This window comes from Hoplias malabaricus, chromosome 5, assembly GCF_029633855.1.
Source record: "Hoplias malabaricus isolate fHopMal1 chromosome 5, fHopMal1.hap1, whole genome shotgun sequence".
Lineage (NCBI taxonomy): Eukaryota > Metazoa > Chordata > Actinopteri > Characiformes > Erythrinidae > Hoplias > Hoplias malabaricus.
The window spans coordinates 48195915-48218689 of NC_089804.1; the positions used below are offsets into that span (position 1 = coordinate 48195915).

General features: G+C 37.8%; 3 protein-coding genes across 15 annotated transcripts in view; all 3 read left to right on the forward strand.

The window, feature by feature from the left end:
- Positions 1–392: 392 nt before the first annotated feature.
- On the forward strand, positions 393–7448 carry lactbl1a (lactamase, beta-like 1a). The gene is made up of 8 exons (XM_066673377.1): positions 393–519; positions 608–683; positions 1129–1262; positions 2628–2737; positions 2856–3013; positions 3560–3813; positions 5141–5246; positions 6106–7448. Exons 3-8 carry the CDS (start codon positions 1157–1159, stop codon positions 7082–7084), a joined length of 1713 nt encoding a protein of 570 aa, XP_066529474.1. The 5' UTR covers positions 393–519; positions 608–683; positions 1129–1156; the 3' UTR covers positions 7085–7448.
- Positions 7449–9746: 2298 nt separating this feature from the next.
- Positions 9747–11443, forward strand: LOC136696078 (guanylin-like). The gene is made up of 3 exons (XM_066670185.1): positions 9747–9885; positions 10758–10950; positions 11142–11443. The coding sequence occupies exons 1-3, from the start codon at positions 9811–9813 to the stop codon at positions 11204–11206; spliced, it is 333 nt and encodes a 110-aa protein (XP_066526282.1). The 5' UTR covers positions 9747–9810; the 3' UTR covers positions 11207–11443.
- A 2176-nt stretch (positions 11444–13619) lies between these two features.
- Positions 13620–22775, forward strand: part of eif4g3b (eukaryotic translation initiation factor 4 gamma, 3b) — a 38885-nt gene continuing 29729 nt past the window's right edge. For 10 of the 13 annotated variants that reach the window (XM_066672671.1, XM_066672676.1, XM_066672677.1 and 7 more), the window contains exons 1-3: positions 13620–14223; positions 19357–19456; positions 22081–22257. In XM_066672671.1, the coding sequence (XP_066528768.1) occupies positions 14075–14223; positions 19357–19456; positions 22081–22257 (426 nt within the window). In that variant the 5' untranslated portion in view covers positions 13620–14074. The remainder of the gene's footprint in view (positions 14224–19356; positions 19457–22080; positions 22258–22775) is intronic. The other 3 variants (XM_066672679.1, XM_066672683.1, XM_066672675.1) reach the window with 2 other exon arrangements.

The following is a 22775-nucleotide window of genomic DNA, read 5'->3' on the forward strand; positions in this document are numbered from 1 at the left end:
CCCTTAGCAAGATAAATGACCTCAGACAAAGGAAAGTTATTCATCTGTAAGGACAGTGAAAATCCACTAGACATCCAAAATATAAGTATGCTGCAATTCAGAAGACACACATCTGTCTTGAAGCACATTTACGATTATTTTAAATACATGAGGTCACAGTCCCACGTGACCCCTCTAGTATGTTGTTCTTTAGTACAGAACATAGTCAGGGAAAACCATGTCTGATTTCTCAATCAGTGCACCAACTGTTAGCTGGTTGTTGCTAGGGTAAAAAGACCCATGTGACCATGTGACCTGTGCTGTTATATTTCACTCAGTAAAGGCAGCCTGGGGTAAGTGTATTAAACAGAGTCTATATAGATAATCCATGCAGTGGGGAGCTGAGTGGGGCAAATTGATTTGGTGTAGAGGATTCCCTTGTGGGTGGGTGTAAGGTGTGAGGTGTTATAGGAGGATACCTCCAGATTATGACGTGTAGGCTTCCAGTTGGTGGAGCTGAGAATGAGAAGCCACAGAAAGGTTTGGGATTACACTGCAACTGGTGAGCAAATGGTAACTGAAGGCTGTGTTGCTCGCCTGAGAGTTGGAACGTTATTCTTGTTTTCAGGTGTTTGAGGGTGAAACTGATATCAGGAAAAATATAAGATGAGGGTGAACTTCTACTGAGTGGACCATAATTTAAGGTAAGTATTGCTTTAGGTGTGTTCAATACATTTCCCCAGGCTGTCTTCTTGGATTTTAAAATACTAGGCCATGTCATTTGAGTCATTTTACATGAGCAACAAGCTAACCGTTGGTGTACAGATGGACAAACCCAAGACTGCTGTGTCTGACCTCGTTCATCACCAAAGTTCAAGTTTAAGAATGTAGTATAAGAATAGAAAATATGTATTGCTGCTTCAGCATGGGTTTCTAATGGGGATATGCCATTTCTGGAGATGTTTTGAACCTGACAGTGGCACACAATATTGCATAGTTGAATATGATTCATTAAAAAATAACAACAACAAAGACAACAACAACAACAACAACAAAAAAAAACTTAAATGGGAAGAATCTGCAGATATGACTATGTAACCTTTCTTTCTTTTATTTATTTATTTTTTAATATATATTTAAACCTGCCAGGCCTTTGGTCCCACATCCAGCTTCCAATATGAAGGTGAAGTGGACTAAACTTGGCATGGTCTTCTTCTTGCTGCTCTCTCTAATCATGACAGGCTGTTTCATCTGGCAGTACAAGCTTCCTAAGGCAAAACCAGGTGAGAGTAATAAATAAGCAGTTGAGCTTGTCATACATTTTAACAACGGTTTCTCAAATGTTTTTTGCTTGTTCCATAACCCAAGAACCACATTTGCTCTCTGAAGTGAACTTGGATTTCATTTTGACATTAGAAAAAGGTGCTTACAGTGCACTTAATTCCCACAAGTACATTTGTACATTTGGCTTTCTGATCTTCTTATGCTTAATTGATCGTTTGAGGGGGGGAAGCCCAGAGATTACACAAAGCTTGAAATAGTGGCGCACAGATTACTCTGCAGTCTAAAGCCTGATAATCACTCGGGGAGGAGAGCAGAGACTGGGGAAAGAAAAGAAAAAAAAAAAAATATATATATATATATATATATATATATATATATATATATATATATATATATATATATATATATATATATATTAGTACCTGTCAAAAGTTTGGACTAATTTCCTCATTAGTCATTGGTGGAATAAAGCTATTCTCTGTATAGAACTGTGTACCAGCCCTACCACTATTAAGACAAATTTCTACAAATGAATCCTTGACGAGGCCAGAATTGTTCACTGAAAGCCATTCCAGGTGAGAACCTCATGAAGCTGCTTGAGAGAACACCAAGAGTGTTCAAAGCTGTCATCAGAGCAATAGGTGGCTACTTTGAAAAATCTATAGTATCAAACATATTCTGATTTGTTTAGCCATCTCCAGGATGTGTTCCCGCCTCGTGCCCAGTGATTCCGGGTAGGCTCCGGACCCAACACGACCCTGAACTGGATAAACGATTTCAGACAATGAATGAATGAATGAATGAATGAATTAATTAATTAATTAATGGATGGATGATTTGTTTAACATATTTTTGTTTACTACATAATTCCATGTGTTTATTTATTGTCTTCCATATTAATTTACAATGTAGAAAATAATAAAAATCAAAGAAAAACCATGAATGAAAAAAACTTTTGACTGATACTATACAGTCACAATATGTGGAAAATGGCCCAAAACAAAGGAAACCCTCCCTGAGTGGGCGTGTCCAAACATTTGACTGGTACTGTATACTGAGTGCCCAACTTTGCCTTCTATGATACTTCACAACCACAGTGTTTACTGTTATATAATCGTAAATGCAATTCTAAAGCATTATGATGACACCGAGATTAATAATGTGAACTAACTCCATTTTTACTTCAGATCTTAAAAATGTGGTGCTATCTGTTCTTCCACTGTGAGGACATAATTCATTGGGACTGTAAAGATGGTAACTTTCAGGAATTGTAAATAGAAATTTTGCAAATAAAACAAAGAAGCTGTTTTACAAGAAGCTAGTGTGCTTACCTGACAGCAAGTCCTTTCTCTTCTTTCTTTCAGGGGATGAAATTAAACTCCAAGAGGGAAAAGAGGAAAAGCTATGCCCGCGTTTCCCAGAGCCTGTACCATTGGAGCATCCTATACCTGTTCTAATGGAGGCTCTGGAAAAAGTGAGAACATGTTGCATTCTGTAGTATCATTACATACCATCACAGATAAAGTGTCTCAGTGCTTGTTCACTTACTTTTGAAAAGAGTCTGACAAGCACATAAATCTGTCATTATCCAGATGGATGCTCTTTTGAGGAACAGCACTGATGCAACAAGACTGCCAACAATCTCAGCCATTGTCATATACAATGACTCTGTGCTGTGGAATGGCAACTTTGGCAGACGAAATGCCAGCGACCCAATGTCTCCCCCACCCAATGAGTACACACTCTACAGGTGAAGACACTGCACATTAAAATGCACATTTAATATAGCGTATAGTATAACAATGTTCTGAACTAAAGGTACTGAATATGTACCTTGAGGGTATCACAACAGAGACAGTTTTTCTGAGAGCATATAATCTCCATAGAAAAATAAAATGTGACACTCTGGAACAGCTGGACAAGAGCTTAAAATCCCCCTACTCAATTCCAAGTTCAGTTAGAAGGGTTTAAAACTCTTCAGTATCTGGCTGGGCAGCAGTAAATTTGCATTCTCAGGAACGATGGATCATCAACCATAACATTTGAGTGGAGATGAAGTATCATCTGTGCTCCAGAACTAACCATCCAATATCAGTTGCAGATCATACAGATTTTCTCATGGTAACGTTCCAAGGTATAGAGTAAAGTCTCCGAAGATTAGAGGTTGTTACTACAATAAAGGTCCAGGCTAAAGTAAAGCCACAAGGTTCATTTTTACACACTGTTGAAGTGCTGTGATATTTGTGATATTTTGTCCAGTCCTCCTAATCTACACTTTCACACTCTGACACCCCAGAATAGCCAGTCTATCAAAGATCTTCCCCACTCTGATGCTGTATAAGTTGTGGGAAGATGGACAAGTGGACTCTCTAGACGATCCTTTGGGGAAGTATGTGAAGAATTTCACCATAAAGAATCCTCTAGGGAAGGAAAAGTATCTTGTGCTGAAGTCCATGCCGGATGGAGAGACATCAACTAGCAGTAGTGAGGATCAAATACTTGTCCATGTCCCCTCGGTCACCCTCAGAAGGATGGTCAGTCAACTGTCAGGTCAGTCTTAAGTCCTCTGTTGTACCTACACCTTTGGATATAAGGTCTTGTTAGAACTTAGTACATTGGATATACTGTATATATATAAATAAATAAATTTATATGTACCCTTGAAAACGCATTTGTGATCCAGAACTAATCATCAAAGAACATACTTCACTATGCTTATGTAGCTGAATGAAATCAAATACTCACAGAAATGTTTCTAAGTCTAATGAAACCAGAAAAAAGAGGCAATTATTGCAGCAAAGAGGGATAAACTCCCCAAAACTGCCTTTCCTTTCAGAAGAAATATCAGATTACTAATTGTCTACAAACGTTTGGTCATATAGTGTACTTTTTATGCAGGAGAATCTTAAAATTCTTGACATATTTCTGTTTTGATTTCTTATGAGTGAATTACTTTATTAAAGCTCCAAACCAAATTCCTGTCTGTTCTAAATGACTTTGTCCATGACTATGCCAATTTGATGCAGCTTATTTTATACATTTACTTTTATTTATTACTTTGGTGTAGGTTTCGAAAGACTTGATTGATTGTCTTTGATTCTATACATTGCCTTAACTGCCTTACAGTAATTACAATTCTATTAACTGAATTTACACTAGATACAGAAAAGTCAACTAACCTCATTTCAAGGATTATGAAATCGGGTTGTCAAGGTTGTAAATAGAGAAATGTAAAAAGGTGAGGTCTGTAATTAGATAAACTATTCTTATTGTGGAGACACTGAAGTGGCGGTAATCAGCTCTGCTGTATGAAAACAAATTAGAGAACAAGATCCACTTGAACTAGTTCAGTGCATGGTTTAGAATTAGCATTGCTGTGTCCTTAACAAACCTTCCAGTTATTCTGGGCAAGTGTTTACATGTCATAATAACATTTACCATATTGGTATGAAATTGTACTCAGTTGTGAATTTAACAAACATTTTACATCAGGAGATTGCTAGGAGGCTAAGGGTAATTAGCCTAGTTCTCTCTGGGCTCAACACAGTGCTAAAAGCAGGTTAAGCTGTCTACTGGTGTTGTGTTAGCAGTAGTTGGATAATAAATGTTGGTTGGTTTCACAAAACTTGGCGGAGACTTTCCAGCTTGGTAGTATTTTATTATTGGGGAGTCCTAGCAAGAGGGTATTGGCAGTAATAAAAACTATACAGAAAAGTTTCTCTTTCTCCCCAGAAAAATGCTTCTACAAAAAGGATATGTGTAACTTCCCAGATTAAATAGCATGTCCTGAATGTTTTGATAGGACTTTAGACTTCCATCACAATTAAAATATTATTAGTATTTTAAGATGTCTAACATAATTTACCACTGACTGCAGGGCTACCTAGGAGACTCAGAGGGACCAATCTACTCTGGAATGGCCAAAATAAGGCTGCAGTGGATTTATTACAAGATGATGTTCTTGTGGCAGACCCGGGAACAAAGTAAGTAATTGAAAGTGTGAAGTAGCAGTTCAAAATGCCCGGTCAGGGGTCTCAGTTCTCTGCATATTTTTGCATTTCCCCTGCACTGACACAGCTCATTAGTGAACACACAGCTTGATAATGATCTGTTTAGATGAATCAATGCAGAGCACTGGGCCCACAGGTCTTTAATCAAGACCCATTTGTGCAATATTGCTTTAGTTTTTTCTGACTATTTTCAAGCTTCCTCATTCATTTATATAAAACATGACTGTAGCCTCTGAAGTGCTTACACTGGTGATTATAACATTATATTTAAATATAAATATTAATACGTTTAATTACACAGGACCATCTTGAATTATTGAACTAAAGTTAGCTTATAAAAAAAGCTTACAATCTGAAAAACAAAACCCTTGTGTTAAACAAAATGAATACTTTAGCATCTAGCATAGCTCTAACTAGCTCCAGTGTTAGCTTCAGCATTAGCCCATCTGAAGGAGCTGCTGCATGGAACATTTATTATCTTGTAAGGCCAATTTATTTCTGAATAAATATTTTTTCAAATGGATTCCCCTGAGAATAAACTGTAAATTCAATTTTGCTATGGATGTTTGTTAGTACATGTGTTTTATTTGCTACAAGCTGACACTGATTAATTGTACTTATAAAGTGTATACAACAGAGAAGCATTGATACACTGTTTTAACATTAGTCTACCGTAATTCACCTGATTGGTTTTGATATTCAGATACTCCAGAAGATGCAAATAAGCTGGACATGTAATTAACAGTTGTGCTAAATTCTCCACAACTGTGTCTCTCCAACACACTAGATACTTCCTTTGACAACATTATTCCTTATTTCGCTCTGTCCCCAGATGCCACTACAGTAACCTAGCGTTTTCTTTGCTGGCCCACGTTATGGCAGAAAAGGTGACAGGAACAGATTACCAGAGCTGGGTGACCCAAAATATCCTCGAGCCATTGGGCATGGAAGACACTGGCTTTGATATTACTTCAGACATAGAGCAGCAGATGGCAGTGGGCGTTTACTCGACTGGACAGCTCGCTCCCCTTTACGACCTTGGCTGGTACCGGCCCTCTGGACAGATGTACTCCAATGCAGCTGACATGGCCAAGTTAATAATGGTCCTTTTGGGGGCATACAACCGCAGAGTGCTCATGGATGACACCCTCAAGATCTTGTTAACACCCCTCTTCCGCTGTGATACAACCTACTTTGCAAACCAAACAGGCACACCTTGGGAGGTATATGAACAGCAGGACTACGAGATTATCCGCAAAGATGGAGATCTGGACGGCTATTCAGCCACCATCTCTCTTGTGCCACGGCTTAAACTAGGCTTAGTCATTTTGATGGCAGGGACCAAGCCTGACAACAAGGACCTTGTGTCTGTGGCCTACAGTTACCTCATACCTGCCATGGAGAGTGCCTTCAGGGACGCACCTCGTGTCCTCATCCCTCCGCCGGACCCAGCTCCCTATGTGGGCTACTTTACCTACAGTAACATGACCTTCTATGAGATCAAAGCAGGGTCAAAAGGAGTGCTGTCCATACAGCAGTTCGGGCCAGAGGTGGACGCAGTGGTCCCACTGAAATACAGGACTTGGAAGCTGAGTTATTTGGAAGAAAGGGTGTTCCGGGTGGTGTTTGAAAAGGAGTATCCATGTCATCTGAAAGTCAATACTGCTTCCATTTCTCTAGAATCCCAGGACAAGCAGCTGTTTAACTTTTACAGCTTTGACAAGAAGGGCCTCACACCTGGATTTGATGCCCCAGGACTAAATACATACAGAGTGATGCGGATTCTGAGAAAACCTATTTTCACCCACTAAGAGTTTTTATTAGTGAAGAAAGACATGGTTTGCAGTTGACTGTGGGGCACATTTAACTAAAGATGAATAGCTCTTCTAGTGGTGTGATCCTGACTTGAATTTAATGCCTCTCACTAACACATTTAATTAACTCAGTATTTTATAAAATTGCTTGATCAGAATTTCTGGTTTTAGGTGTGAGACACATATTGCACCTGGCTTGTCAATCAGTCACTCCTTCACATTTAAAAACTGATCCACAAGGGTGTGCTATTCAATGCTTCAAATCAAATACATTGTTAGGTAATGACTAACTACTGGCTAAATACGTTCAGTATTAAACTTATTAGCCAACACATCTTCAGTCACACAATCTCCAGAATGTTTGATCTTGTAGAAAAAAAAAATTTATTGATTGTCTTAATTGAAAGATAACTTATAAGTGCCTTCAGGGATCTATCAGATCAGGAATGCTGATTTCGCTTCGTTTAATCTCGGGTTTGGGACATGATAAATGAGTGTTCTGAATTGTCATGGAAATCTGTTATTTGGACCTTTTTCTTGGGGTCTAATGTGACATGGAAAAGTATGTTTTATAATGTAATATTAATGCATGCACGAGCAAAAATAATAAACTACTTGGTAAGCCATTTAATTTGAATGTATGCTAACTACCTAATGAACATGCTTTAGTTAAACAAGCACTCTAGTGACTTTTGAGTTTCTTACATTGTTATTGTCCATGTGGAGCTTGTTATATTCTAGAATATGTTTGAGAAAAAATCATCAGTTTGATGAACTGAGATGAGTTTTTGGGTGTTATCTGAACATTCTTTAACACTTTAAAGTTCAAGAAACATCTTTAAAAAGCTTAAATATATTCAGAAAAATTACATATGCTAAGGATAAATTAAACTTTTTTTCATGTTTTTGCCAGAAAAATAGCTTTTACACAATTAATACAAACAAAACTGGAGTTCTAAAAACTTGAAACTCATGAATCAACATGACTCCAAAGTACTAAACTCTTGGCACAATTTCACTTGTTCTCACTCAAATGTCATTCTAAACCACAAACTGTATGATTTACCACACTTTGGTTACATATTTATACTGATCTTCGAAATGTAACACCCTGATTAACAAATAGTTTCACTGATGTCACGCCTGTTTCACTCTGAAGCCTCAATAGGCAGAACCCTTGAACCCTTGAGTGATGTTTACAGGTGTTAGGCAAGAAGATGGAGCAGCAAGAACACAGGACAAGGAAGAATGAGAGTAAGGAAGCCATTAAGGATGAGGGGAAGGAAGAGGAAAGCAAACGCAAGCCAATATTTCCAATGAAATATGTATACATTCAGTGGACTATGTTAGCAGCTAAATTTGAGCCACTTCAGAATATATTAAGTTATCCAGGCATTTAGTGAAGTGAATAGGTAAGTAAACATTGGAGTAGTTTTACAGCACTCTCTATGGTAATTACAATATACCATAACATTATGGTTGCTATGGATATCTATAGTGCTCACAGAAATGTGCCATATAGTCTAATGTCTTGTCTTTCATTTCTGTAGCTATACAGTAAAATGTGTATCCTATAAAGTGTGCTTAAATGTATATATATAGTTTTACAGTCGTCAACCTAGTGCTGTAACCCTGAGGGAAATCAGAGACAATATCTTATTCACAAACAAATCTTAAATCGACACCAGCTGAGGATGAAATGGGTATATAATGTAATTTTGACCAAAAAATAAGTCTAAATTTGTAAAGATTATGCCACAGTCACATGTGGTTGTCAACATGGGAGAAACAAAGCAGTAGTCAAAACAGTCAGGCATAGGTACACTATTTGTCAAAATAATTTTCTAGACACATGCTTCCCCAACACTTCTCATTAGATCCAATGGAACTAACAGGGAGTTTGGTCCTCTTTTGCTGCAGTAACTGACTCTACTCCTTTAGGAAGGCTTTACATGTAAAACCACAACACAGTTTTATGGATCTGATTGCATTCAGACACAAAAGCATTAGGTCAGGAACGGATTTTGGGTGATTACATCTTGATAAAAAAAATGCTCATCAAAGTTATTGGATCAGGTTCTACCACTCTAGAGAATGCAGTTCCACAGCTTGACAGCCCTGTGCCATAGGGATTAGTAGGACCTTGGGCTGACACTTTGCATTTGGCATGGCGAGCTTAGGATCAGATGCTTTTAAAAAAAACAAACAAACAAACAAAAAAAAAAGGGCATGAAATGCTGATTTTAAAAATATCTTTGCAGTGAGATTTGACATTATATAGAAATGTAAAAAATGTTAAATATAACCGAGATAACACTACTGTTACTATTACTGTATTTTGTGTGTGTGTGTGTGTGTGTGTGTGTGTTATTGCTATGTTTTATCTATATCAGTGAATTATTTTATAATATATATAATATATTTTATATTTAAATAATTACCATGTTTTTGGTGATCAGAATACTTCACAAATCGATTGCCAAACTTTTATAATCCTGATAAATGTTGTTTAAATCACAATGCATGTGACATGGCCAAATCACACTGATTCTCTCTCTTCCCAGAGCAATAAAACACATTAATGTAAATCTTGCAGTTTATTGACTATTCACTGGGTGGAGACACTGGAAGAGGAAGAAAAGGGAAACTTTAAAAGGGGGTATGTAAATGCTCAGGGCACAAAGCCTTGAAGAAGCAGTACATTTCAGAGTCCAGCAACAACAATGATGAAGACATTATTACCCACAGTCCTTGTACTTTTGGCATTTACTCTAATCTCAGAAGCTGTGATTGTTCGGGTAAGTATTCACTATCATAACTAAGGCTGTAACCTGCAAAATATTTAAATCATTAATGCATAGTAGTGGGAAGTACCACATTCAAACAGTCATACTAGAGGAGAAGTGACTACATGTAAAATATGGTTTATGGTACATTTATTCATTAACCTGAAAGTTCAACAGGTCTTATTGCGAGCTAACATTTTGACTGGATGAATGCTAGCTTTGTTTATTAGCTCAGCCACTGGTTGTTAATCTTGACTTTCCTCTCTTCTAATCCACTTAATACAGCTAATGAACTGCACACACTCATTGTGTGTCCACTCATTATAATGACATAGCACTGTCCCTAGGCTTTGTAAGTCAAAAAAATGTAACCTTATATGGTACACATATCTGAAAAAAAAGATGTCACTGTGTATGTTGCCCAGTATTTTGCAATATTAATAATACTTTTTTTTAATGGCTTTATTTGTGGTGTTCATACTGGAGCACCTAGTTCTTTTCCACTTCACTGTAGCAAAAAGTGGGGCCAGTATATTTCTTTAAAATAAAACAATATTTAAATTAATTTACATATAAGATAAATGTATTTATTTACCTTTTTTAATGTATTCATATTTTAACATAATTTTGTTATGCGAGAATTTTGGTGAAAATTGGTCAAATTCCCCTTTAAATTGTTTTTTTACTTTAAACCTGATGTATAAAAGAACCTTTACTTGGGTGATTTATTGACTGCAGTAACAAAACATTTACTTAAGCAGAGGTTAATCTAACTACCTCGGTGTACTGAACTTTGTCCTAAAATTAGAAACCAGAACACGTAACCTGGTTTCTTGTTTACCTGTAACTTGTAATAATTTGTTAGGGATTTTCTCTTCCTCTAGGAAGAAGAATTCTCTTTCACATTAGAGTCAGTAAAAAAGCTTTGGGCCGTCATGGCTGAAGATATCCCAGTCAACCACCGCAATCGTTTAGCTGTGAATAAGGCAGTGACAGTGTGTGGAAATCCAAACCTTCCTGAAGAATTTCAGCCACTGTGCCAAAGCAGAACTGCACAAACTTCACTCTCCAGGCTGGGTGAGCATGCACAGATACAGATAACATGACGATGAGGCATGCCATGTGAAACTGCAATAATAATGTTGAAAGTCCATGTTTGTTTTTCTGACATGAACATTAAACCTCTTCCTCATATAGATATGATATCTTTTTTCCAGAAATTATTGTTGTGAATGATTGGAAATCATTTCTTTTTGTGTTTCCTTCAGCACTTCTGTCCAGACGCAGAGACGTGTGTGAGATTTGTGCATATGCTGCTTGTACTGGATGCTGAAGCTGATTCAAAATGATACATCAGATGAGATAAGATTACTGCTAATTGATCTCAAAGGAAACTGCAGAAAAAGAAACTTAGCGAACACGTTGGAATAAATCTGGATCAAAATGATTGCAATGGATGCTTATATGCTTTTCTTTTAATATTCAACAAATATGTTAAAGCTACAGGCTGCATTTTTAAAATAGATTTAATGCACAGTTGCATCTGTAAAAATATGCTTATATCAATGCTCTGTCTATTTCAAATCCCTGTTACAACATTATTATGGTTTATGTTTTCTTGGTTTTTCAGAGGGTCCACTGTATATTTATGAACATTTTTGTATTATTTTTATTTTATTTTTAGTACATAATTCTAATTTTCTAAATCCTACATTAATAAAATATTAGCATTAAATTAAGTCTAAATTAGCATTCAAATGTTATAGAATTATATTATTTATCTCTTTATTCCAAGATGTGAGTGCATAAGTATACTAAATAAAACTAATTTTAAAAAACAATCCTGCTGAATTTTTGATCACATGAGAGAGGACAAGCTGAAGTCCACATGTCTTAGAAACTGCAAGAAGTTTTTGTATTAGTCAGACTCTAGGGTAGGAAACCACCTCTGCCACCTCCCTCCAACTCCCTCTCCTCCCACTTGATTTCAGTACAGTGCTGTAAGAGTAAATCACACTCCAAAACACCAAATCTTAGTTTAAGGGATGTTTAAGTGCAATTTTAAGCAAAAATGTTTACTTCAGGTGTTTTACGAAGGCAGGCACAACCCCTCCAAGATTGAGGCCATGGGGAAATGAGGTGCTCTCAATTTACCAGTTGATATGTAATGATTGAAAGTACAATGTTGTGCATATAAGAAGTCAAAAGAAGTGGTTCTGCGTGTTGTGATTACGAGTCTGGGAGGAATTTTGACTAGAAGCATTACGCCTCCTGTGTGGTCTGGGAACACTGGGGAGGTCCACTAGGAGGAGTTGGAAAAATTGCAGGGGGCAGAGGTGCCTGGGCTTCTTTGCTTGCCCTGTTGTCACCATGACCCTGGAATGAATTAAGTTGAAAATATGATGATGGTTTATGATGATGTTCAAAGGCTGTTCAGGCTGAGGCACTCTGTGTGAATGGGTAAGTATAAGTTGTTTATAGGTTGGTCCAAAGAAAACCATGTATATCTATTTCTGCCAATATTTAGTTTAATACATCATTGGAACACATCAGCTCTCATTCATTTTATGTGAATGGTGTTGTGTTGGTACAAATGCATCATACACAGCAGTATTTTTGGAGTCACTGAAACAAACATATCCATGCAACATTCTGGTGAGGGACTAAATGAGGACTAACGCAGACTCTGTGAAAACAGATAAGCTATTGTTTCCATGTATATATCATCATCGAAAAACAAACAAAAAAAAAGGTACAAATGCAGGTGTGTTTATAAAAAGAGTGCGTATATTCTTTTGAAACTTCAGCAACTCTGGATAAACCCAATTATACCTGCTTAATGGTGGACTGGCAAGGTTGTAGCCATATATATACGCTAAATAAAATAAGTCAATATGTGAAGAAACAGATGAACAAGTCTCTAAATTTAGAACTGTAAACTACATCTAAATGATTAAGGAAACTGAAAAACAGAGTGTAGATGCAAGGTAGTGTACCTAATAAAGTGGCCAGTGAGGATATGTATTTTACAGTTTGTATGTTTTACAGCTGACCAAATACGCACAATGTTCTGTATTAATAAATACTTTATTTAATATGTTTATTGGTAGTCCCACGTCTCAACGTCTATAATCCGTGCTGCTTGTTCACTTCTGTCCGCTAGGTGGCAGCACAACATCAGCAAATATTCCTTAGAGTAAACAATATTAAATCTTGACCTGAAGTCCAAATCACTAATGGTCTGGAATTTTAGTGCACTTAATATTGTAACTTTAGCTTTAGCTTGACCCAGTTACATCCAGAGTATGAATTAATTATTTATTTAATATATGAATTCAAAAATTAAAAGGGATATTTCGAACACTGTCCACGTTTGATATCTGATAGAAATGGTTAAACAGATATGATATAGGACGTAGGAAGAGTATAATATACAAATCTATTGCTCTACTTGTAAAATATCCATATTTTGGCTTTGCCTTCCATTTCTGCATATTGCTACTGTACTTTTTCATTCAACTTTCAGCAAACGATTTTTTTTTCTGAGTGGGTCTAATGCTACATTAAATAAGTAGTGTATTTGTATTTCTTGCTCATCGTCACTAAAGTGAGTATGGTAAACTGAATATTAGGATAAACACGCATCTGTCAGATTGTCATGTGTCAACGGTCGCTCCTCATTCGCAGAGATTCGCCAGGACGATATCTGTCGGAAAGAGCCGAAGTGTTCCGGAGCCACAGTCCTGTAGGACTGCTGGAGGCGGCGCAGCGCCATGTTGAACGAAGCCATCCTTCTCCGTGGAGAGAGAGTTGTGAAATAGCAGTTTGTAACATTCAGTTTTTATTATTTCAAGACAGGGCAAGGCGTCGAAATCGCCCTGGCAAGAAGAGGCGACCTGGATCCTCGGAGACCCCGAGCGGGGAGGGGGAGCAGCCCCCCTACCTTCAGCAATGAAGATTAAACCACAATAAGCGCTGGCTAGCTAACGTTAGCTTGCTGCTCTATCAATACGCTAGCCAGCCGGGTTAGCTAGCTGAAGCGCTCCGTCTCCGCTAGCTAACGTTAGCCTCTCCGCCACCGGCAAAACTTGGCTTCTTAAAGGCCTTGTCTTTGCGCAACCTGCTTGGCTAACGCGGTGTTTTTAACCTATTAGTTATCAATAGCATTGTAAATATTTAGTCATCACTTTGTTTTTTGGCAATGAGTTTACCGCCGAAAGCGGTGCCGAAGCCAGGCGCTGTCGCTGGACCGGGAGCCGGGCCGAACCCCTCACCCCAGCTACGGGCTCCGTTGGCCACAGTCCCGATGCCCCCGGTCCCACAGCCACCGCCTCCGGTACCTCCGACCCAGTATCCTTCTCTCACACTCATGCGGCACTCTGATAACCCGCAGTTACTGTGGTTTATCACCTGCCATTAGCGCGCTGTGTCCCTGTGTTGTTTTTGTGGTACCGGTGAGGCGATTTCAATTGTTGTCAGTGTCCTGAAGTTATAGCTTCCTAAATGAATTGTCCGTTCCACTTTAAATATTGCAGCAGATACGTTCTGGTGCCTATGGATTAACTCCACTGTCGGTGGTAGTTCTTATACCTTGTATCTAGTTATCTTAGACTGTTAACACGGCGTAAATTAAGGTGGAACGGAACATTCTGATAAGGAGCTGGATAGCTTAAGCGTGGTGGATCACAGCCGGTTTTGCTTGAGTGGATTTGTGTTTACAGTGATGATGTCTGACTGCTGTTAGTAAATACTGGCTGGTCTTAGGACTGTCAAATTTTTTGGTTTAAGGTGGAACAGAGTTAAAAGGGAGGCGCTTGTTGCCCACAGCCGGTTGTTGCTTGGGTTGGCTTTTGTGTAACCGTGTACATATTTTACTATAACTGAGCAGTTGTATTTGTAGCTTGCTGGAGCACTGTCAATCTCAGTAGTCTTTGGTTTGTTGTCACAGCACAAAGGCTGTCAGTTTAAGGCTGTTCACACAGAGGTAACACTTTGGCCCGGGATATCGTGTGTGCTAGTCGACTTGTAAACAAGAACGCCGATGTCAGACTGTTGTCTATACTTTTGGTATGACGCACATTGCCTCCGTTTCTGTAATGTCAGTCTTCAGAATTTATGTGACCTGCCAATAATTTTATTTGCCTCAAGCTTGAATGGAAAAGAAAAGACTGGTGGTCTCTCTATCTCTCTCTCTCTGGCGATGTGGGTGGGATAGAGACAGCATTTTGAGGCCCTTATTGCCTCGCGTTTTTGACGTCCTTAACTTGCGAAAAATCACCTGCTCCTTGAGCGTTTTGTGTATATATATTTATATATGACCCTTCATCCTCACTGGTCATTTAACCCTTGTGTTAAGTTCTGGTCTAAACGACTCCATCATTGGAGCTGAACAATTTAAGTAGTTTTGTTGTCATTTATTACAGAACAAAATGTTGTATACGTTTCCTGTTTCGTTTTAGATTATTGATACAATAATCTTTTTATGAAGTGCATAATGATATACCTTTTTCATATTTTATCCAGAAAGATCAATTAATAGAATGTTATTGAATTATTTTTACAGCGGGAGGGTCCTACATAACTGTGGACACTTAATCCTTTATTAAATATCTGACCTTTAATGAGATTTAAAAAGCTCATCCTATATATAACTATGTGACCAAAATTAGATTCACCATTACTGATTTCTGTTATCACCCAGAATAAAATAAAAATACTAAATTGTTCATAAAAATAGCATGTTCTGTCTTGGTGGTACGCAGCAATAGGTGCACATTTATAAGAATGAATTTTTAATAATCTGTTGAGGTTTGTGGAATTCACAAGGCAATTCAAATATGAACCGAACATGTGTCTATATTGCAAATAGTGGCTAAAATAAACCATTCTAACTAAGATAGAAGTCATGGACCAATATGACTCATTAACAGTATCTCTAGTTAGTGAAGAGGACACAAGGGTTAAACCCAGCTGTGATTTAAAGCTAATGGCTTTCTGCATTAATTAGGGGCAGTGTTTCACAGTCTGTTCTGCTGCAATGCGTGTTGAGAACCATGTGAGGGACCACTACCTGTGATCCTTTTGTGTATATTCTGTGAATAAAGTTTTTTTTTTTAAATTTTTTAATTTTTGTTATTTTTATATATTTTTTTTGGGTTAATCAATGCTGGACCACTGGAATCTTCTATTATGTAATGGATAATATTTTTTCTCATATATGCAGTGCTGTTATATCTGCTAGTGTTATTGTTCACTGCTGACTATCTCACTTGTAATGACAGACACCAACTGCCCCTGAATTATGCTTGGCATAGTTTTTTATTTGTTAAACAATTATGTGTTTAGCAATTATAATTGCTATTCTTGTCTAAAATTGTAAATACCAGGAGGCTATGAATTGCAGCCTAGAATCTTTAAACAGTTGTGTGTTATAGTTTAAAGTTTGATGATGGAAGGTATGACCTTTTTCAGCATTCTCAGTCTGGTCAGGAGAAGTCTTCAGAATTTTTAAACTGTCTGCTTAGTTAAATGCTTAGGCTGTAAGCAAAGCATTTTGGGGTGGTTTCATGTGAAATGTACTATTCTGCAAAAACCTACTTACACAAAGTGTTAAACTTTGTGGCGATAGGAACAGATTCAATGTGTATTCTGCCTCTTAATGCATGAACTGGTTCTGAAAGGGTTGCCTGGTATTTTGACATTTTTATTATATTATGCAAGCTGGTTATTGGATTATATTTTTTAAAATATGTTTGTGGCAGCATTGTATATACTTGTCTTTGTAAAGCAAAATACAGATAAAATAAATTAAATTGATTTTAACAAATTTTTCTGTTATCAGCACTACATATAAAACTCATAATAGGCATGTAGGTTTACTAATAATTTTGGATAGATAATAAAATGGCTATATTTGCTTGGTTGATATTGTGACCTCTGCTGCCTATCACCACCACTGTAAACATTTCACCTCATTTCACATTAAATCATTCTGAATGACCTTACAAAAATGATTTTAAAATCAGTTTTGTGAAATTTGTGAAACTCTTCCTATAATGTCATATCTGGTCTCAATTCTGATTAGTCACACTGACTAGTCTAATCTAAGTCTTGTGTAAGTAAGGGGAAGTGTGTCAGCCATCAGGGACATTCGGGGTAAACACATTTGAAAATTTTCACTGGGCAGTCAGGCCACCAAGCCAGCGAGACTTGTGGCCAAAAATAAGAACACATGGCAGGAACCTTCTAAATATATTTATCACATATGTGTTGTTTTTAGAATGAGTCATCGTTAAGTACCGAATCACAGACAGATTTTCTTTCTCACTGTGTATTAAGCCAGATAGAAATTTTAATCAAAGTGAATATCATAGCACTGTAAATCTTGTTGAAACCTGCAGCTGTGTCTCTGAATATTTTTAAACAGTCATTCTTTATAGTATGCGTGAGCCACACAAACACTTTTTACCATTTTTTAAAAAAGTGATTGTCGTCAGCAGACCTCAACATTAATCAAACAGTAAAGTCAATGCACTGCATTGAGCCAATCGGACGAGTATGTTGGCCTGTCATACAAAAGTCCCAATGTCATTTATTTACATACAGAAATGTCAAAGATATACCCACATTCGGAAAGCAAAGGAATGCAGTATGGCAAAATGGCAAAAAAAATAGTTTATGGAATTCATGTTTATGCTTTCATGTGGGTATTAGTAATTTCAGATCTGTCATAATTTACTGTGCAGAATGGGAGAGAAGTCAGAGTTAATAACTTAGCTGAATCTTTTTTTATTTATTATTTTTTTCATCCATTTTTGAGGGTTACCCCAATTGCATAACGAATAATACCAATAACAAAAGAAATGGGACTCTGCATCAAAAAATCCCTTGGTGTTGTAATAATGATGTGTTCATTTTTCACGTTGTTCTCTTGATACATGTAGTACTGTTTAGTATGCCTTAGACACTCCTGATCATCAAGCTTGTGTCTACTTCTAAGAATTGGGCGTATGAAGGCTTGTTTCTTGGGGGAAAAAAACATTTTTGTTTAGTGGTGTTGTCACAACACACCTTTACAGAAATCAGGGGCCTAGCCACAAATGAGCAAGCCAGGGTGATTGCAGCAAGGAAAAACTCTCTCAGATAATGAGGGGATCCAAACCCAAAAGGGGGACCCATCTGCTTCTGATCGACACTGGAACAAAACAGTAAACAATGGAGTTACACTGAGTGTAGGCTGTAACATATTATGAGTGTGTTTTAAAGCTGTGTTAAAGTAAAGAAAAAGGCAGGTGACTAATGAGCAGTTTTAGTTAAAGACACAGTCAAGAATTTGTAGCCGTGAAGGTGAGATGCATTGTCACAGTCTTAAATAGAGTGGCGTGTATTGAACAGTACATTTTGAGGAACTGACACATGAACTTAGTAAATTGCGTTTATTATGTGCTATGAGCAGGAGGGTGTCTAAAAAATAGACAAGTACTAAAATGACCTGATTTGATTTTGTTTTTTGCCTGTGCTTTTGACTCTTGTAGTTATTTTATGGCACCACACAAAAGGAAAGTTAAAATCAGTGTCTGCCAGCTCTTGTATTTGTTCAGTTACAGAAAATCATTGATGTTCTCTGGGTGCAGCCTGAATCATATTGAAGCACAGCCGTGGAGGAAGGGTCCGTCCACTCTTCTAACAATGGCTTTGTTTTTGAAACATACAGGCTTCTGCGCTGCTGCTGGCTTGGAGATGGGAGAGGCATCTCCAGCTATAGGCACTCTGCTGTTTTAAGACTGTGCCACACATTCACCCGCTGCGGACTTACTGGACATAGTCCATCATTCATTAAACTAGCCAGCCAGCAGTAGGGTCCATATTTACAGATTGTAGTTGGTTTTTAGTGCATGATCAGAACCTGAGGCTGACGCAACCATGTAATATTAAAAAATTACTAACTTTCAAAATTCAGATGCTTTCTTTGTGTGTACAGACTTAAGGTCTTCCTCTGTAGACAACCATCCAGAGCACAGCATACATACAAGGTGTTTCTTCCATGCTGTGTCTCACAGAGCTGTGTGGAGATTGCCTCAGATTTACACTAATAGGAATGGGCATGTCTTGAAAACATTGTGAATTCCAGTCCACTCAGCAGACATGTCTGCTCGTAACTCTGCTGCAGCTCACTCAGCCTGCTTCTTTGGGAACATTTCAGAAACCGAGAGTTTGGTGGAAATCGGTGGGAGGAAAAGTAGTAAATGAGAGATTTATGTTGTTGAAGTTCATAAGCTCTTTGTTTCTTTGTGGTAGCAACTATTAAATGAGAGGATTCATAATAATAGGAAAAAGTTTTTGTTTTAGATAATGCCATATTGTAGAAATGTTGTATAAAATAATTTGTTACTGCAAATATGTGGTTTTATCTGTTACTTGCATACATGTTGTGTGTTTTCCCAATTTACTACTGTGTTTGGCCTTAAGTGATTGCTTCTCCAGAGTTTTCCTTAATGCGTTGCACCCCAGGATCCCTAGAGTACCACCACCCTTGGATGAAAGAATTTTCTCTACACAGTCTGGTGTCACTGCCGTCTACAGTGTGAGTGAAAACAGTCTGTCCTCCATCTTTACTGTGAATGTATATTTTGGTTAATTCTTTTGTCCAGTATCGCTCTGTCAGTAGTCTGCAATTTATTGTAAACCTTTAATCAAAGATCCAACTCACCAAAACATTGTTCATAGTAGACTTACTATCATGAATTAAATTCTAGTATCTTCAGAACTGTCATATGCCAATACCGGCAAATAAAACTGTAGCCACAAATCCACAAAATTTCTTTATGGTGAGCTTGACAGTGTTATGATATCAACTCTGTAAACAGTGTTAACTGGCATGACACAGTAGTTGAAATGTGGCTCCCTCTAATGACCATGTAATGCTGAGGATGCAGTGAGGTTTGAAGGAAAGCTTGCAGAGCTGCAAAACTTATAAGAATAACAAACACAACCAAATAAATAAATAAATGCCTTTTTACTTGTAAGAAAATCTGCATAGAACAGAAGCACTTAATATGAAATCGACACGGGTTGACAACATATCTACAGAATGTAAATCTTGTGCGTTTTGTCAACTTGGATGATAAACCTACATGTTCAAAGAGAATATGTTGTAACATACAACAACAACAGTAACAATAAGATTTTTTTAAAAATTACTATTGATTGGTTTAAGAACTGTATTTTCTTAGTTGACATCACTGGTCCTTACCAATACTCAGCACACCCGCTGGCCGGCACCCAAATGATTCATTTTAACTTTATGCTTCAGGCTTAGTCAATGCAATTAATAATTGTGAGATCATTTGACTGTTAATATCTCAGTTTCATTGGGTTACGTTTACTGATCCAGACATAGAGAAAGAAAAGTAGAAGAAGGTGTATTTTGTTACAGCTGTCTGGATCAGGTATTCTCTCAGTCAGAGCAGCAGGGTCATAGGGAAGAGTATCAACTGAAGAGGGGGCTGCAAGTGACTCACTATTGAGTGAAGTGGACAGTCTGGTTAGTTTTTCTGCTGAGCTGGACTTTGCCCCCTGATCTTGTTTCCTGTGTTGTGTCAGGGATTCCTGCCATCAGCCTTGTGAATTTCCATCTGTAAGGTTACATGTTGTGATTTTTTTCCTTTGCATTCTCTTTTAGTCCCCCAACCCCCCTTACCTCGGAAGAACCAGGGCTGGTAGATAAGCTGTGTAATCCCTGGTTAAACTGCAGAAAGTGGGTCACTCCCCACCTGTAGATGGAGTTTGGGAAAGTAGGGTTGGACTTGAATAGTCTTGAAATAGTCTAGAGCAGTGGTTCTCAAATGTTTTAGACCAAGTACCACCTATGAATCATATGAATGATTTGCTTGAGTATTAATTTGCATGCATTACACAAAATTATTCTAAAATAATTACTAAAAAAAACTGTATGTTTTAAATACAATTATACACTTAGAAGAACATATAGCTACAATTTTGGGGAAATAAGCATTTTGAAAGAAATAAAAACATGAAGAGAGATCAATTTAATATGCGCTTTGATAGACTATAGGTGAGAACAGTGCAGCACTTGGAGCTGGTGCTCAGCGGCTCTCAGCACTTGTCTCAGAAGGTGAAGGAGGCACGACGCTGTTAAACAGGACTGTAATGATGCGAAGATTGGCCACATTGTTTTCCTTTAGTTAAGTGTTCTCTCCATTTATGCCTCAAGATTTAGTCCTTCTGGGCTTAGAAGTATTTTTGTTTTTCTTGTTTTCACTTTGCCCTTTTCTGCAATAAAGTCCAAATTACTCATGTCTGTCTCTAGCCTTTGCTGACATTCAGTAAGAAGCTGAAGCAGGGCTTTCTTTATATGGATTATGTAAAATACTGGGAGATTGTATTCCCACCCTGGAAATAAGAAGCGGGCGGAACGCTGCTCAGCCTTTCCCTTAAGACTACTGAACTACTGTTTATTCGTAAACCATGTAGTGGTGTTTTTTTACACAAACATATTACCACAGTTTGAGAACCTCTGATCTAGAGCAACAGTCAGTATATCTGAATGTGCAGTTGATGTGCAGTTTAACAGAGTTTTTGAATGAATTTATTTACATGTATGTGGTGCAATGTTACAGCTTTTATTTGACTGGCAGCTCCACCAGGTTAAGCAGGATATTCCCATTTAGATGGTCCTAACAAAAAGTTGCCTCAAAAAAGAAAGAAAATGACAAGCAGCATTTGCTGGCTACTTAGGCTGATTTCCGTAATGAGTTATGGAAACACACAGGCTGTGGCTTCACCCGGTAGAACCAAGTTAATCTTATTATCAGTTCCTGACCTGTGCTCACAATTTAAAATTACAGCAGCAATGTATTTAATCTTGAGAGCATGGTCCATGGTGCCGGAGTGTTTCATATTACATTTACACTACATGTACCATAATGGGCAGGAGACTTTGAGGTTAGCAGCATGCAAAAAATGCTAAGAACATGTAGTGGAACATACCATTGTTGAAGCTCAGTGATGGCACACTTCCCGGCTTCAGAGAGAAACTGCACATCCTTATTTGTATTGTATAATGTTCCTCTGTTTTCAACACGCTCATAGGGTTCATATGGTTGGAATCAGTGACATCAAGGGTATAATACTGTGGTTTTACTTGTACCTCTTTTCAATTTGTGCTTTCTTTCTGGTGGGCTTTAGGTACAGAGAACCCCTGGCCCCCCCTACACAGCACATGATATGAACAAGGGACACCCCAGCCTAGCGGCCACGCCACCTGGCCATGCCTCTTCCCCCGGACTTTCTCAGGTATCAGTTTCCACAGTATCCACTGCGCATCTGTATGGTCACCCTAAAGGCTGGGAGGCAGGAGGAGGGGTGAGTGCACCCATGCAACTGCCTGCGATGTATGTGTGTGTGTGTGTGTGTGTGTGTATTTACTGTTAAGCTGATCAGCATCTCACTGCTGGCTTATGAAATGAGTATATGCTGTCTTAGAGGAGTATGAGATTATTTGGTATTTGTTACTTACAAGAACCCATATACTGCATTAACCATATATTAATGCGTATATCCATTAATTCATTACACATAACCATTTTTGAATAGTAGAGGACTACTTAACTTTCTATCTGATGTTTAATGTGTATGTATAAAATCACCTTGTGTTTGAATCATTGAGCACCCAACCCCCATCCTTAATTTCAAGAAACAAAGTTCCATAAAAGTTGGGACATTCTGCGAAATGTAAATACAAATAAAATGCAGTGTGCAAACCACTTAAACACTTTATTTAACATGGTACAAAGACAAAATTGTAATGAGAATTTGTTTTTATCTTGATGTCAGCAACATGTTCCAAAAAATAGTTGGGAACGGGGCAATGTTTACCACTA